Below are 18,986 nucleotides of genomic sequence, written 5' to 3'. Positions count from 1 at the left end.
AGTAAAGCATTACAGCACAAGGACAGGTTAGAGTGTACAGCCCAAATAAACATTCTTTATACAAACGCATAGGGTCTAAGAAACATGTTGAACGAATTGCAGGCACAAACTCAACTCGGAAGCTATGGCCTGCAGCCATGTCTCCATAGTGGTTATTAAGATAGTCAGGACTAGGAATTAAATATATCAGGTTATAAGGTTGACAGGAAAAATGATAAGAGTACCGCCTTCGGAGATTAAGAATGAAATCACTTCAAGGCACGAATAAGACAGATATAACAAGAGGTAAGCAGGCAGCGGAAATTTTATAGGTAGAATTAAGAAACAGAAAAGGGTTTAAGACTGTAGTCAGTTGTATATAGGCTCCCTGCTAGCAGCTGTGAAGTTGCACTTGTATAAATGCAGAGATTAGACAAGCATGTAGAAAAGACAGGGTGGTTTTAATGGGATTTCTAACTTTCATATAGTTTGGGGATAAATACATTACCACGTCTTATATGTAGAGAGTTTCTGGAGTGTGTTCAAGTTATTGTTGCGCAGTAATATGTCCTAGAGCCAACAAGGAAACAAGGCCATGTTAAATTTACTAATGATTAATGAACCGGATTTAGTTAACAGCCTACCAGTGTGTGAAAATGTAGCTAATAGCGATCATATATGATTGAATTCAACTTAAGTGTTTGAAAGGGGAAAGTGTGGAACAGCTAAGATTGGAGATTTAAGTAAGGCTGACTTCAATGAGATGAAACAGAGACTTTCCAAATTGCACAAATTTGCTAATGGGTGAAAAAGGCATCAGTAGGAGGTGTTGAAGGAAGAATTTGTGATACAAAACCAGTTTATACCTCTGAGGGGCAAAAGCTCTACTTACCAAAAATCATAAAAGGCATGGGCAACTAAAGATTTAAGAGAAAACTTAAAACTGAAATAAAAAGCATACAAAAATGTGTAAAATAAAGCAGGTCCTGGTGAATGGAAGGGATACAAAGAACAGCAAAGGGTTACAGATAGACGGTAAGAGCTACAAAAAGGGAGTAAGAAAATAAATTTGCAAGGAACATCAAAATCAGTACAAAAGGTCTCAAACATATGAGGGAAAAAAGGATGGTCAAGAGCAATGTGTACTGCTGGTCAGGAAGAGATATTAATGTATATAATGTTATTGAAAGTTATTTTTTCTTAAATAGAAGTTTAGTCTGTGTTAATTGGATTAAAGCCAGCTAGTCTGGGTGCTTTGATGTATAGTAGTTTTGAGATGTAAACAGTAGGTAGAGGGGACATTTGCATTTTGTTGAATAAAGTATTCAAGAATGGGTGTGAAATCTTGCACCTAGCTAGGAGACACCAAGCAATATGTTTATATTACTAATAAAATTGGTACTATGAAAGGGGTTTTATTGTTAGAAAAGGTGGAGTTCAAAGGGCCTGGTGATACAATGAGAATTTGCATTCAAAGGGAAGGATAGATATAACCTGAGAGGAGTTTGTGTGTGCAGGTCAGAGGCATGTAAGATCTAAACCTGTGAGCCTGTCTGCAAAGGAACCAAATTGAAAGGAACCTCATTTTGAACTGGTACGGTGAAAATGCTTGCCTGGTGTCTGGTTAAGTTTATTGGTTATTGTTGCCTTGGTGGAGGTTAATTTGGGAATTTGTTAAGCGTTATAGTATGATAGTAGTAATTTGTAGCCATGGGTATGTGTTTAATTTGTTGTAACTTAATAAATGTTTCATTTAGTTTTATATAAAAAACCTCTAGAGAACTGGTGACCTTATTCCTGAATTTAGAAGCTGCAACTCAAAACATACCAATTGAAAAAAATATAGGTTATGACAGTTGTTTAAAGTTTCCCTCTGGGATTTTAAATAACTCAGCCTTTACAAACTGCTGTGTCATAACACACTTGTAAACTGATAATGACTGTAATGCCAATAAAAATAAGAAAACTTGGACACAACCCCTAGACTTCTATCCAAATCATTGATGTACACAGTGGACAATTTAAAAGTTTGCTTTTTCAACGTACCTGTATGGAACTGTTGTCTCTGTGAATTCAATACCATCATTCCAATAGTAATGAATATCCTGGTTTTGATTGTCACTGGATCAAAATTCTGGAACTCCCTCAGTTAATAGCACTGTGGGTATACCTATACCACATGGACTGCAGCAGTTCAAGAAGGCAGCTCACCACCACTTTCTCATAAGAGCATAGGACTTAGGAGGAGGAGGCTATTCAGTCCTTCATGCCTGCTCCACCATTCAATAAGATCATGACTGATTTGGGTGTGTTCTCCACTCCACTTTGCCATCTACCCCCCATAACCCTTGACTCCCTTGTCTATCAAAAATCTGTCCAACTCTGCCTTGAATAAATTCAATGACCCAGCCTCCACTGCTTTCTGGGAAGAGAATTTCCACATACCAATGACCCTTTGAGAGAAAAAATTCTCACCTCCATCTTAAAACCGTAGACCTCTTATTCTTAAACGGTGTCCCCTGGTTCTAGTCTCTCCTGCAAGAGGAAATATCCTTCTGGTATCTACCCTATCAAATCCCCTCAGGGTCTGATGTTTCAATAAGATCACCTCTCATTCTTCTAAACTCCAATGGGTATAGGCCCAACCTGTTCAACCTTTCCTCATAAAGATAAGGTCCTCATCTTATGAATGAGTCAAGTGAACCTTCTCTGATCTGCTTCTGATGCAATTATATCTTTTCTCAAATAAGGAGACCAAAATTGTACACAGTACTTCGAATATGGCCCTCTACACCTACAGTAAAACTTCTCTACGTTTATATTCCATTACCCTTGCAATAAATTCCAACATTCCCATTTGCCTTCTAAGCACTTGCTATACTTGCACTAACCTTTTGTGATTCATGCACCAGAACACCCAGATCCCTCTGTACTACTGAGGTCTGCAATCTCTTTCCATTTAAATAATATACTGCTTTTCTATTCTTCCCGCCAAAGTGGACAAGTTAGGAACATAGAAACAGAAGTAAGCCATTCGGCCTGTTGAGCCTGCTCCGCCATTCAATTAGATCATGGCTGATCATCTACCTCAATGCCACTTTCCCGCGCTACCTCCAAATCCCTTGATGTCATTAGTCTCTAGAAATCTGTCGATTGAGCTTCCACAGCCCTCTGGGGTAGAGAATTCCAAAGATTCACCATCCTTTAAGTGGAGAAATTCCTCCTATCTCAGTCCTAATTGGCCTATCCCTTATCATGAGATTATGTCCCCTCATTTTAGACTCACCAGCCAGGGGAAGCGTCTTACCTACATCCAACCTGTCATGCCCTGTAAAAATTTTGTAAGTTTCAATGAGGTCACCCCTCATTCATCGAAACTCCAAAGAATACAGACCTAGTCTCCTCATTCTCTCCTCACAAGACAATCCCGCCATCCCAGGGATTAATCTGGTGAACCTCCGTTGCACTCCCTCTATGGCAAGTATGTCCTTCCTTAGATAAGGAGACCAAAACTGTGCACAATACTCCAGGTCTCACCAAGGCTCCATATAATTGCAACAAGACATCCTTTTTCCTGGATATAAATCCCCTCACTATGAAAGCCAACATACCATTTGCCTTCCTAATTGCTTGCTGCACTTACATGCTAACTTTTAGTGACTCATGAACAAGGATAACCAGGTCCCTTTGGACACCTGCACTTCCCAACCTCTCACCTTTTTAGAAATACTTTGCCTTTGTTTTTTCTACCAAAGTGAATAACTTGACATTCATTTACACTATATTCTACCTGCCATGCTCTCGCCCATTCACTTAGCCTGTCCAAGTCCGCTTCAAGACTCCATGCATCTTCCTCACAACTTTCATTCCCACTCAGTTTGATGTCATCAGCAAATTAGGATAAATTGCAATTGGTCCCCACATCCAAATAATTTATAAAGATTGTGAACAGCTGTGGACCTAGCACTGATCCTTGCAGTACCCTGAGAATGATCCATTTATTCCTACTCTCTGCTTTCTGTCTGTTAACCAAAGTTCACATTTTCCTACATCATACTCCATTTGCCAAGGTTTGACCCACTACCTTAACCTGTCTATATCCCTATGCAGATTCTCTACCTCCTCTTGACAACTTAGTTTCCTACCTATCTTGGTATCGACAAATTTAGCTATCATACATACAGTCCGTCCATACAAATCATTGACGTAGATTGTAAATAGTTGAGGCCCCAGCACTGATCCCTGTGGCACTCCACTAGTTGCAGCTTACCAACCTGAAAAAGACCTATGTAGTGCTTCCTGTTAGCTAACCAATTGTTTATCCATGCTAATGTTACCCCCCCGCATCATGTAATCTTATCTTGTGTAGAAATCTTTTATATGGCACCTTATCAAATGCTTTCTGGAAATCCAGTACACCACATCTACAGGTCCCCCTTTATCCACCTTGCTGTTACTTCCTCTAAAATACTAATAAATTAGTTAAACACGAATTTCCTTTCACAAACCCATGTTGACTGCCTGAACAAATTATGATTGTCTAAGTATCCTGCTATAACCTCCATGATAACGGATTCTAGCAGTTTCCCTATGGCGGATGTTAGACTAATTGGCTGTAGTTTCCTGCTTGCCATCTCCCTCCTTCCTTCAATAAAGGTGTTACATTAGCTATTTTCCAATCTAATGGGACCCTTCCAGAATCGAAGGTATTTTGGGAGATTATAACCAATGCATCTATTATCTTTGCAACCACTTCTTTTAAGACATCTGGGAGCGGGGGTTGTCAGCCTTTAAGTATAATAGTTTTCCCAGCATCGTTTCCCCAGTGATGGCAATTGTTTTAAGTTCCTCCCTCCCATTCACCTCTTGATTTTCAAATATCTTTGGGAAGTTAAATCTTCTATTGTGAAGACAGACAAAATACTTGTTCAATACCTCTGCTGTTTATTTTGCACTATTTCCCAGCTCTCTAGAGAACAAACTCTAGCTTTAGTTACTCTTCTCCTATTCAAACTATATGTTTTTATATTAGTATCTTTCTCTTATACTCTGCTTTTTGCCTGTTTATTATCTTTTTAGTCATTCTTTGCTGGTTCTTAAAGTCAGTCTAGTACTCTGACCCACCACGAATCTTTACAGATTTGTATAGTGTTTCTTTCAATTTAACACTATCCTTAACTTCCTTATTTAGACATGGATGATGCATCCTTCTCAAAGAACCTTTCTTTCTCACTGGGATAAATCTTTGCTGAGAGTTATTAAATATCTTCTTAAAAGCCTGCCACTGCGACTCTACTGTCCTACCTTATAACCTAGTTTCCCATAGCCACCTTAGCCAGTTCTTCCTTCATACCCTCTTAGTTACCTTTATTTAGGTTTAAAGCACTAGTCGTAGACCCGCTTTCAAACTGAACATGACATTCTATGCTGTGATCACTGTCACTTAGAGGTTCCTTTATCATGAGATTATTGATTAATCCTGTCTCATTGTACACTACCAGGTATAGGATAGGCTGCTCCCTGGTCGACCCAAGAAAGTACTGCTCATAAAAGTTATTCCAAAATTACTCAGGAACTAATTTTCCAGGCTACCTTTGACAATCTGATTTGCCCAATTTACATGTAGATTAAAGTCACTCATGATTGTTGCAGTACCTTTCTTACATGCCTCATTTATTACTTCGTGTATGCTCTGTCCTACAGTGTAACGACTGTTAGGGGGCCTATAAACAACTCCCACAAGTGACCTCTTACCTTTACTATTTCTTATCATCATGGAGGGGTAAGTTACTTGAATACCTTGTTCCTTAATTAACAGAGCTACCCCACCACTTCTGCACTCCTGCCTTCTGGGTCCACTTACCCATCTCGCTTGCAATCACACCCTCTGTACCTGACCACTGACCAATTCAGAAGACCCCATCCTAAGGGGCGTGACCACCTCCTGGTACAAAGTATTCAGGTAACTTGTCCCCTTCCTGATGTATCGCAGTGTCTGTAGCTCAGCCTCCAGCTGCAGAAACTTACTGCAGACATGTTTGTCAGATCACACAGGCATCCAGAAGCTCCCCCATTCTGCACTTGGAACACATTATCTGCCCTGCCATCCTTACTGTGTTTCAATTAACTAATCATTTAATTTTATTTAGTTATTTATTTTCCTTTTATTTCATTTAGTGCCTCTCCTTACCACCACTTAGTGTACTAATTTAAACTTTAGTAATAGAAGACCTTTACCACTTAAGATATCTTAAAAACGTAAGCTTTTTCTAATCTATATCTATTTACACACTACAGTATACAGTAACTACAGTTACTCACCAGCCAAAAAACTCCTGGTTCTCCCCTCACGGTGTCCAGCACGGAAACTTCCAGCTCTCCCCTCGCTACGTCCAGCGCCGCATCTCTCAGCTCTCTCCTCGCTGCGTCCAGCGCTGAAGTGTCCTTCTCAAGGGCAATTATTGATTGACATCAAATTCTGGCTTTGCCAGTGACAACCAAGAGTGAATAAGGCAAATCCATCCAGCATCTGGATATCTTATGATGCAGTCTGCCATATTTTATGCCACCCACAGCAGCAATTTTTTTAAAGTTACAATTCCGCCCCTGCTTTCCCCCTTTTGTTTTGGATTTAATAAAGGTGTAAAAAAAAATGTATTCGTTCATGGGATGTGGGCATCACTGGCTAGGCCATCATTTATTGCCCATCCCCAATTGCCCTTGTTCAACCACATTGCTGTGGGTCTGCAGTCACATGTGGCCAGGCCAAGTGTTATGATCTATGCAGTTGGAAAAGTGGAGTTATTTAAAATTCCCAGAGGGAAACTTTAAACAACTGTCATAACCTATACTTTTAAGTGTTGTGTTTGAGATGTGACTTTAAATTCAGGACTCAGACCCCCAGTTCTCGAGGCTCTACATTAAACTAAATGAAACATTTTATTAATTTACACAGGTTAAAAATATATATACACATGGCTACAAATTACTACTATAACTTTTAACAAATTCCCAAACTAATCTCCATTAAGGCAATAGAAACCCATAGACTTAACCAAACACCAGGCAAAGCATTTTCACCTTACGAATTCAAAATGAGGTTCTTTTCACTGTGGAGCCAGTGGCTTGCAGCTGCCTTTTAATCTTACATTGCCTCTGCTCTGCACACCAGAAAACGACTGAAGTTATATCTACTATCACTGATTGGATTCAAATTCTCATTGTCCCACCAGTCTCTTTGAACTTCATCTTTTAACAATGAAACCCCATTAATTGTACCAAATTTCAATAGTAAGATAAACATATTGCTTAGCAGCTGCTTGAAAGGCATCAGGTTTTCACTCCACTTCCTGAATGCTTTATTTAAAAAAGGCAAACTCTACCTCTCTGTTTACATCTCAAACTAGTACATATCAAAGCACCCAGACTGGCTGACTTTACACTAATTAAGACACACCCGCAGACTAAACCTCTATTTTAAAAGAAAGATGTTTTCCAAAATATTATATACATTAACGGCTTCATGACACAGGTAAGGATGGCAGATTTCCTTCCCTAAAAGGACATTAGTGAATCAGCAAAGGTTTCATGGTCATCATCAGACTTTTAATTCCAGATTTTTATTAAATTCAAATTTCACCATCTGCCCTGGTCCCCATAGCATTACCATGGGTCTCTGGAATACTCATCCAGTGCTAATGCCGCTATGGCACCATCTCCCCTAATTCTAGCTCAAACTGTTAAAATTTAATTGAAAGAAATAACCAGAAATCCTTTTCCCCACAAGAATGGAGACATGGAACAAAATCCCAGTTAATCCTGTAAATAAATGGTTGAATCAATATTAATTGAAAATTGCAGTCTAAGCCTAATTATTATGATCTGTGCTAAAAAATTGAATTATTCATTTGAATTAACATAATTAATACAGCAAAGTGGGAAATTAATGCTTAAAATAAAGGTTGGATAATTTTAATTAACTGACTGAATAGAGTTTGACTGTATATGGGTAAGCATAACCAGAGACAATCAAATACAATGAAATTACAATGTCAAGGCAAGGAATTCACCAAGGCTCCTTCGACAGCACCTTCCAAACCCACAACCACTACCATCCAGAAGGACAAGGGCAGCAGATAGATGGGAACACCACCACTTGGAAATTCCCCCTCCAAGTCACTCACCATCCTGATTTGGAAATATATCACTGTTCCTTCACTGTCGCTGAGTCAAAATCCTGGAACTCCCTTCCTAACAGCACTGTGGGTGCACCTACAGCACATGGACTGCAGCGGTTCAAGAAGGCAGCTCACCACCACCTTCTCAAGGGCAACTAGGGATGGGCAATAAATGCTGGCCCAGCCAGCAAAGCCTACTTCCCGTGAATGAATTTTTAAAAACTACTCAATAGTTGAATGGGCATGGCTAGATTGATACTGAGGTTGCACTTGATTACTTTTCATGTCAGTGAGAAACTTTGAACACCTTTCCTTAAGAAATGCAGCGGGTAGGGATCTTTACAAGAGAAAGTGTTATGGAAGAACAGGTTTCATACACTGAGCAACTGTTCCGTATTTCATGTTCTTGCATAAACCAGAACCCCATCAATTTGTAATTGGATTGCATCTAGATTTAAACAAATAAAACTTTGGAATTTGTGTTACATTTCATATTCAGCTATTTACTGCTCATTAACATTCATTCATGTTATAACTTTACTGTTAGGAGGGCTTACCAATAATCATCTGTAATTGTGTTCTGCAGGCCAACAGTTCAGAAATTAAGGCTGGAATCAATTTATTATTAGATGATAACTAGCTAAGCAGTTCAGAGACAATTATCCATTTTTGTAATGACAGTATTACCAAATGCAATAACTAATATATCAGGTGGTGATGCATTATACATTATAGTGAATAACCAACTACATATAACAGGAAGTCTGACCTGTTCCTTTAATATCTAAAAATATATCTAAAGTGCACTAAATGAGATATCACCTGCTGGCTCTTACATCGAAAGAATTCAGTTTATGTTTTGATGGAACAATTAATACATCAATACATTAGTAGATCATTTTCCTAATTATGTAGGCATATAGCTATGTTTTAGTACCACAGGCTGGTGGCACTAATTTGGCAGTTGTGATACAATATGGACCAGTGTTCCTGTAGTCCATACATTTGGACCATATTGCTCAGTATTGAGAGATCAATCCTCACTTGAGTAAATTGCTAAGATATACGAGAACACATCAATCTTGGTTGCTTTTGCCCACTTCTCGGTAGGCTACAATCATTCTTAAATTGACAAGATTTCCCACATATTCTGGCAAGAAATGTGTATGGTAGAAAGTGATGGCATAAATATTTGTTTCAGTTTTCCAGAACAGAATTTCTCATTCCAATGAATTAATCGGTAGTCAATAAGATCTACCTTTATATTGCCTGGTTGTTTAGTGTCACTGTAAATTTAAATTAGCCCATTACTAATCAAAATGAACTCCTCCATTTTGGAATGGTTCTATCAAAGTTAAGAGTGATTGTGGTAAATAAACTGGAAGAATGAACTCAAATTTGGTGCAGCTGTCCTCTTGCTTTGAACTAATCTGCCTTTTACATACCATTTCCTAAACATACCTATATAACCAGGACAATTACAAGACAACTTTGTTATTAAAGCTACATGGGAACCAGATGACATTATGGATTGACATATTGTCTTTTTGACTTTATAACCTGAGTTTTAGCCCAACTCACATTAATGGGTGAATGTCCCTACCAAGCGTGCCAAGGATGCCCAAGAGTTTGGGCATCCTCGATTCAGTTGCTAATGGCTGCACATGTAGCATAAAAATCTACACAATTCAGTATAAATTAGTAATTTTACTCAAAAATAAGGATGAAAAAGTGGCACTCATGAAAGACAATCATAAGTATAGCAGTGTACTATGCATTCACTAGATGCTGAGCCAGAGATATAACCTTGTATGTTCTGCACCAATGTTCTATTACTGGGGCGAATCACAGAATCTCACAGTGCAGAAGTGGCCCATCGAGTCTGCACCGACACGTGAGAAACACCTGGCCTACCTACCTAATCCCATTTACCAGCACTTGGCCCATAGCCTTGAATGTTATGACGTGCCAAGTGCTCATCCAGGTGCTTTTTAAAGGATGTGAGGCAACCCGCCTCCACCACCCTCCCAGGCAGCGCATTCCAGGCTGTCACCACCCTCTGGGTAAAAAAGTTTTTCCTCACATCCCCCCTAAACCTCCTGCCCCTCACCCTGAACTTATGTCCCCTCGTGACTGACCCTTCAACTAAGGGGAACAGCTGCTCCCTATCCACCCTGTCCATGCCCCTCATAATCTTGTACACCTCGATCAGGTTGCCCCTCAGTATTTGCTCAGGTATTTGTTGATTGTATTACTGTATTACTACTGTAGTGTTGGCCACTGATGTTTGATAAGAGTAAAATGGCTGCAATACTTAGTGCCATGGCGATCCAGTTTCTTAATTTGTGGGAATGTAGGCAAAAGAGGACCAAGTAGAAATTGGGGTTTCAAATAGCATTGGCACTCAATGAAAATCCAGCCACATTATTCTAATAATCTAGCATACAATTCAGTAAAGGAGGATGGAAGATGTAGCAGAGGAAACAAAGTATAAAACTTATTTTTAAGCAAGAGGATCTGCTTGACTAATAGTGTAAAACAGTACAGCAATATAAAATAGAGAAGCAAGGAAAGCAGAATAGATAATATGACAATTTGTGATAGGGATGCTGAGCCCACTTAACATTACCTAATAGTAGTAATTTCAATTTGAGATTTAAAAATAAAACTCAATTCGATTATAAATACCAGGTATTTATGATATTGGGTCTTAATTAGATATTTTAAAAATACTGGATATTGTTCTCATGCAAAATCTAAATTTTAGCACATAGGCCACACTTCAAGCAAAACCAACTCTGTAAAGGCAGAGGAAAAAATGGTAAAAAATTATTGAAAAATTATGCTTCTGGAAAAGTCTAAGTGCCTGCCAGTGGGACCAAATTTCAAAGGTAAATCAATGGTACCGTTGCTTGCAGAAACCTTAGTTCTTTACTATTTTAAGGCATCACTCTTACTACTTTTGATGAAACTTATAACGATGATAGATCGTGAAGGATCAGATTTAATCTCCCTCTTTTGCTTCAGAAATGCCCTGTTGAAATAAGGTATGCGACTGCACTTTAAAAGCTTTCTTACCTGTGCATCTCTATTGATTCATGAAGTTGAGATTTAATTTTTGGAATAATTTTACTAATTTTCAATTTATGCAGGTTCAATCCTCAATGCAATTAATCTGTATTTGATATTTGATGAGTTTACAAAAGAGATTCTCTTGTCATCCTGCCAAAAGATGGAACTGTTTTGAAAGCTTTTCAACTTACATGGAAACCGAATTAAATGATGTCTGCAACCCCTTTGGGGAAACATTAAGTTTCTGATTCTAAGATAGCAATTAGTTGACACTATTAGCATTAAGTGCTGCCTATCCTTTCTATGGACTGCACGCATTTTTCTTTTCCAGTGTCTGACTAAGGCTGCATTGCTCCGCGTAAATGATAAAATTAATGGCATGTAAATACTTCATTCTCTCTCTTAACTTCACAAATCAATAGAGATGCACCGGTAAGGAAGCTTTTTATAGTGCAGTGCACACTTTATTTCAACTGGGCATTTCTGAAGCAAAAGAGGGAGATTAAACCTGATCCTTCAAGATACATCATCTTTATAAGGTCCATCAAAAATAGTACAACTTAGCCATCTTCAGTTTCACCAATGCATTCTGAATGCTTAGTTTTCCCTCAATTTTTTGTCTTGCATTTTTCCCTTCCCAATCTTCTCTTCAACATTTACTATAATCACTTTGCCATGGAGGAGGTTCCTGATATATACAATGGTATCAAGAAAGGTAGGTAATTTTCTATTTTAGTGCTCATCTGCCTACTCCCATCTGGTTAAGATTCAGCATTTCATTCAATAAAATATCCTGGGGTTACTTCAAAAACCACTATCAGTTACATTAAATGGCTTGTGATAGACACCATTTACTAACCACTCATTTACATCCATATTCTACTTGAGGCAGTTTATCAATACATAACTTCAGGTCAGGCAGCAACTTTGGAGAGAATATCTTAGTTCTGATGAAAGGTTACTGACCTGAAATGTTAACTCTGTTTTTCTCTCGAGATGCTACATGACTTGATGAATATTTACAGCAATTTTTGTTCTTATTTCAGATTTCCAGCATCTTCAGTATTTGTTTTTGAATTGGGACTACATTGTTATGCTTTAAAATACTTATCTTTGATGCTGAAGTAAGATGAGTACAGATAGTATATATCATTCCTCTACACAGTGTAAGCACTATAACTGCCTGCAGTCCAATTTTTCAGTTCACTATCTTCTGGAACTTCAGTCAGATCTTAAAACAAGATAGCCATCACAGAAAGCACATTGTAGGGTTATGTACATTTCTATATTGACTTCTCAGTTCCAGTTAGTACTTAAAACGTAAGCTAACTTAAAGCAGTATTTGTAAAGACAAAAGGCCCCTCTTCATAAAGTAGATTTCATGACTATACTGATGGTAGAAAGAAAAAAGATGCAAGAGGAGAATAGAGGACATCTTAGGCACGACAGGAGGAAAAGCGTGCATTGCTTCAAAAAGATTCACCTTGAACAGGATTCCCCATGATATTTTCCCCCTAGATGATTGCCAACCCACTCATGGCACATGGGGTATAATGAAGTTTCACAACATAATACAGCTGCTAAACATTCTTAGGTGCTCAATTCCAATTTATCATCCATTTTAAGAGTGAAAATAAAACTGGCAATTCAGACATGATTAAAAAGATTGTTACTATCCATTGTAACAAGTGTGATGGGTGTCAGAAGCAAGATATTCCAAAATAATTTTCAAACCAGCTTGATTACTATGAAAAGCATCATGTATTCAAAACATCTTGCAGAAAAGAAAAGGATTTGCAAAGATCAGTTTATACAGATTGAACACTGTTGCTTGTAACAATTATCTTCTGTAGAATATAGTTTATGATTTCCAAAAATTTGGATTTTGCGACAATCTTCTGTGAAAATTCTCATACCTGTGAGATGGAAAACAAGAGAAAAAGCACACATGGATTAGCAGCATAATTATCTTTGCAAAATAAACATTAAAATAATGAAGACATTCGTTTTCTTGGTGAATCTACAGAAATTAGTATGCATTAACAATTTCTGATCCCCTTTTGATCAATCTCTTTCTTTTTAGATCCATTAAATGCAAAAAAAAAATTCAAAATATATTGTCCTTTTTGAGATAAGATGGATGGGGGAGATGGAGGAGGAAAAAGAGAACCTTATTTTTGGTATCTCTTTCCCAGGAAAGTGAAATCAAGTTTCTGTAGGAAGCACGTGCTCAGAAATATTAAGGAATAGAATCAGCTCAACTCCAAAGAAAAAATGATATTGCACTTTCAAAGCAGGCACCTGGGAAAACTAGGCCACAAGCAGCTGCAGTTCTGCTTCTTGTAAAACAGATCCAAAGGAATATTTACTATATTTCAAACCTTTATTTTATAAGAAGATAAATGTGAAGAGGAGATGGGCCAAATGGTATTTTTCCCCAGAGATGAGTTACTAAAGATCCAAAGGCTAAAAAAATAACTGAAATGGTAGATAGCAATGTATCCAATAAGCCATCAAAATCTCCATTTAGTACTATGGCTACTATCAATGTGACTCAGCAGAAAATAATAGCAAATATACATATTACAGTGACCCAGTCAACATCTAAACTATGGAATGGTTTTAAAATTTTGAGTTGGGTTGTTGCAAACAAATGGATTAAGGTGGGAAAAGGAAAACTTATTGATAAAAAATAAATGCATACCAATTTAAATAAATAGACCCTTGAAAACTTCATAATATAGATGCTTAAAGGGCTTCATCTCTTTATTGAAGCAAGTGACTAAAACGAAATGACATCCCAAGCCAAAACCTTCAGCTGCTGCTTCTCCATGAATTTAAAATTTAAATCACAATATAATTACACAATGTGGCAGAATAAAGAACCCATGTTCTGGTAAAATTGAAATTAATAAGACTGATAGCCCAACTGGTAAGTGAGCAGCTGATCTAAGAAGGTCCTGTTTCCCAGAGAAATCAAGAAATGACATGGTAGCACCACAAGGGCATGCGACCATAATGTGTTTCCTACAAATATTTATGGAACACAAATATATTGAATAACTATACCTTAAAGCTCTGGTCTTGTTTTGTGCTGACCAGCACCTCACCCTTTCCGGGCATGAGGACAGCTAATAATCAGACATATCCAAACTAAAATCAATATGAAATTCAAATGGCAACCATATCCAGATTAACAGGCAAGCAATCTTACGCTTCATCCTCCGGTCTCCAAAAGCTTCCAGCAACCTGATGTCCATTGCCACTCTGGCATTTACTAAAGCTCTAAACACAAGTAAGCAGTTGAGCATACCTGCTCAGCAATCCAACACATCTTAGATTTGTTGATGGTTGATTTACCTAAGCACAAGAGCAGAACCACCAAACAGTCCTCTGACCTATTCTCCCTACACACCAGGTGACTGAAAACAACATGACTGGCAAGAAATGTTGCAATAATTTAAAAGGCAGCAGATAACAAACAGGAACAGCAAACTCTGACATGGAAAATATGCATAGAAGGTGTCAGACTAGCTACAATACACAACCAGAACCTCCAAAAAGCAGCATAAATATTCACTAAACAGTGCCATGCAACTCTCTCTGACTCAGGGATGGGGAGAATCCTGAAATACAGAGCCTTCCAATGTAATAGTTGACTTTGACAACCTGGTTGAATCCTCCACCAAGGTATCCTGGCAGAAGGTGAAGTGAGAAATTTGGATGAAGCTACTGCAAAAATTATTACAGGAGTTCTCCCCTTGTAGAGTGCAACTGCATTCTAGTACTTTCAACAGGGCTCTCAAGACAGGAGACTTTTAGGGCAACTCAGCAGTGAGAGACTCATTGAGAATGGGTAGCTACACCTCTTTCCTTAATTATGGAAATAGCAGAAGCAACATTTCAAGGCATGAAACTGCTTCCATCTGTAGCAGTACAAAGAATGACAAAAGCTAATTAGCCTGGCATTGTCAACTGTTACTGATACAGAACTTCAGTTCCGGGACAATCTTCCAATTCATTAGAAAAGGTTTAAATGAGAAAAAATGCCAGTTCTCTTTCTGTTTAAAAAATTGCCCATCCAAAGAGCAAACATTTTGAAATCATAAAGCATAAATGGGAGTAGAGTTTCTCTTTTAAAGATTTGAATTCTGGCAAAAATTAAATTAATGGGACTGCCTAATGGCTCAGCTTATATAAAAAAAAGTGAACTCAGTCATATAGACAATAAAGGTTCTAGATAAAGAATGAGTGTAAAAGTCCCAGATAAAGAATGCTTGAGGAAAGGATCAATCTGGATGCACAAAATAATTAATGGAAAGCACAATGTTGTGAGAATGGATGTTATGTTTTAAAATATTTTTGAGGAATATTGTGTTATTCTGTGAAGAAGGCGGTATGTCTGTGAGTGGGGGTAAATGATTTGATTAAGCTGTGGAAAAGTCACTAGGGACAGATTTGTGAGATTTAAGACATGAAAGGACAGAGGCATTGGGTGTGCATTTGTGAGGAGATATTATGGTGGTTTTGAGGTACAAGTAAATAGGTTGGATCTAACATTTGCATTTTTAGATAAGTTGAGAGTTTGTCTGAATATCAAAGGGAAGTCAGAGGTAACAAGAAAGATTTTTGCATCTTACAGGAGTATAGGATATATCACATTTTACTGGCCCAAAAGCAGAGACAAAAATAGAAACATGAAGGATTTTATATTTGGAAGGATTTGAGTTTTAGAGGTGTGAGGACGATGGAGATGAAAGGGGGAAAAAGGTATTCGAGGTACTGTGGGCGTATGGCTGTTGGCTGTGAGGAAGATCTCCTGGAAACAGCTCTAGGCTGGGAGAAGATGCAGTTTGAATCAGGCATTCAGGCAAGCCAGAAAAGTCTTGGTCTGCAGTCTTCTTCTGAAGGAGGAGAGTTAGAGGTCATGCGGTATGCCTTTATTAAAGCTACAACAGTTTGCCTTGGGTAATATTACTGGATTTTTATAGTTAAACATCTATGAGAGTGGTGAAAGCAAAAAACTGCAGATGCTGGAAATCCAAAACAAAAACAAAAACAAAAATACCTGGAAAAACTCAGCAGGTCTGGCAGCATCTGCGGAGAGGAACAAAGTTAACGTTTCGAGTCTGTATGTCTCTTCAACAGAACTAAGTAAAAATAGATATTTCACCTCTCTTCTATTTTTACTTCGTTCTGTTGAAGGGTCATACAGACTCGAAACGTTAATTGTGTTCCTCTCCGCAGATGCTGCCAGACCTGCTGAGTTTTTCCAGGTATTTTTATTTATAAGAGAGTGGTGTCTGGAAGATGTTTACCTGTGGGTCTGACCAAGTAGGCAGTCTTTTGGGGGAATGTTTTATAAGACTAATTTTAACTGTGTAACTGTAATCTTGTGTTCTTGTTTTCTTTTCTTCTTGTTAATAAGGCTTTTACTTTTAACTTTTAAAATCCAAAAAGTATTCCTGGACTTTTTGCTGTTAAGATCAGTATGTTTTCTTCTCGTTTCTAGAATACAAAGGAACGGGTATGCCCCGTAAGCCAATTTTCCCTCTGGGATTTAGTTTACTCAGCAATTAACATCTGCTGTGGTCATAATGTACAGTCAATAAATTTAGTTCTTCTATTCTTTTAACACTTTGCTTTAGGGATATAAACTAGGGTGGCTGTAGACGCAGTGAGGCCATTATAAAAGGAGCTTGAAAGAATTTTTCCAAGATGAAGGTTGATCGCCTATGTGGCAGCCTCCAGTTATTCACTGAAAGTGTTCAGTGAAATGAATAGGAGAGTGAAATGTTAAGCTCCATAGCTGTTTGGAAATAAAGACCAAGGCCAAGACTAGATTCTTCAAAGAGTTTTTTTGGTGCATAAAACTACAAAAAGAACTTGCCTCACCTGTTTATCCTTTCACACATCCAAATGGGTACTTAGGTTAACTGATAATTAGCAACTGAATTCCTTGCGAGTTAACTGTTTCCTTCCCCATCAGATTCCCCTCTTCTTAAGAAAAGTAACCTTCAAGTATATATAATCACCAAAAAAAAAATTATCTTCACTTCCATAACACAAACATCAATATATATTTTTTTCCATTCAATAAATCCACCTTATTCCCCCTTCTTAAAAAAAAACATGTATAGAAATGTCCACACAAAAGGAATATTTCTTTTTGTCTTCTCTAAGGAATAGACGAGCCACTTTGAGGATCTCCAGTAACTTTTTGGAGCTCGCTGCTCTTTTCGTGAAGCAGTCAGATAATTGGTAGCTGCTATCAATCCATTTGAATTTAGCAATCTCCCTATTCTCTAGGATCTGTTTTACGCTTGCAATGTCAATTCGCAATCTCTTTTCGTTAATGTACTTCATAGAGTGAACATTTTCCCATAGTAACTTATTGTCCATAAGCCATTCGATAGGTACTGTTCCTGAATAACCTTTTCCATTTAAAATTTCTGCCAGCATCTTTGATATAAAGAATGCCATATCTACCACCTCAAAAAGGGCAAGAGTCTCCGCCGCCAATACACTTTGTACAACTCTTCGTATCTTTTTAGATTCCCATGCCAAAAGGCAACATTTACCTTTATCCGCCCCCCACCCATAAGAAATATCATAAATCCTCCCGCACTCAAAAATCCATCACATAGAACTGCTAAGCCGCATCACTAAACACAATGTTTCATTTTTCTAAGATCACACAAAGATGGGAATTTCAAAACACACAGTTCCATTTTTAATTTTGTCAATGTTTTGTTTGCTCGGATGACTTCTTCAACCTTGGGGTCGTTCATTTTAGTGCTCAATTCCAAAACGTCAAAACTGATGCCCAGCCTTGTTTGTTCCCCTAGCCAACTGAGTTGCCCAATTAGACTTCCAGGTTTCTCTTTTTCCGTTTCAGAAGCAGTTGTATCTTTCTAGGAGGCCCTACCACGACTAATTGCAATGGAGTTGACTCCTCCAAGTAGGATTGCTGGTGTAAAATGATGGGTGATTCCTCTGCCTGATTTCTCCAATCCAATGTATTTAAACGCACCTGGAGCCTGACTCCCAATTTTGAACTCCGTTCTGAGCCAATAATGACAACCGTTCCAAATTCGCTATTACCTCCCAACAAAAAATCATCTACACGCATCATAAAGATGCCTGAAAGATCCCCTCCATGGTGCCAATAAAATATTGCCGATCTGCTTCCAACTGAAGATAGTCCAACTTTAACAAAACTGACCTCACTGAGAAATACCAAACTCTGGAGACATCATTTAAACTGTACACACATTTATTTAGCTTCCAGAGTGTCTCTTCTGTGTTTGGCGCCTCTTTCGATGGATGGAGAAAAACTTCCCTTTGCAGTTGGTGTCCCTGCAAAAAGGCAGCTTTAATATCAATGGGCTTATATTCCCAAGCATTTGTAGCTAACAGAGCCAAAAGAACTTCAGAATAACTTTTCCTGCCGCAGGTGAATCTACTCTTATATCCTGGTCACACAATTTTTCTTCAAACCCTTGTGCCACTAGCCTGGCTTTAGCTTTTAAGTCCCATCAGGGAGCACCTTTTCCATACACATCCATCTATGAGGCAGAACTGGCTGTCCTCTATCTGGCACCTCTGTGCATACCCCAAATTCTTTCCAACTGTGTCGTTCTTGCTGTTTGGCATCCTTTATTAAATTATCGTCTAATTTGTTTGAAGCTATTAAGACTTCTCGATCACATGGGCTTCTGCTCCTTGCAGCCTTACCAGTCTGTGCCATGTTCCTTG

At 38.2% G+C, this 18,986-nt stretch overlaps 1 protein-coding gene across 2 annotated transcripts in view; it reads right to left on the bottom strand.

Moving 5' to 3' along the window:
- Positions 1–12,970: 12,970 nt before the first annotated feature.
- Positions 12,971–18,986, bottom strand: part of hikeshi (heat shock protein nuclear import factor hikeshi) — a 30,249-nt gene continuing 24,233 nt past the window's right edge. For both annotated transcript variants that reach the window (XM_078545736.1, XM_078545737.1), the window contains one exon: positions 12,971–13,144. In XM_078545736.1, coding sequence (XP_078401862.1) covers positions 13,090–13,144 — 55 coding nt within the window. In that variant the 3' untranslated portion in view covers positions 12,971–13,089. The remainder of the gene's footprint in view (positions 13,145–18,986) is intronic.

This window comes from Cetorhinus maximus, chromosome 7 (assembly GCF_964194155.1).
Source record: "Cetorhinus maximus chromosome 7, sCetMax3.hap1.1, whole genome shotgun sequence".
NCBI classification, from domain to species: Eukaryota; Metazoa; Chordata; class Chondrichthyes; order Lamniformes; family Cetorhinidae; genus Cetorhinus; species Cetorhinus maximus.
Note: the sequence above shows the minus strand (reverse complement) of the source record. Positions and strands in the feature narration are given on the sequence as shown.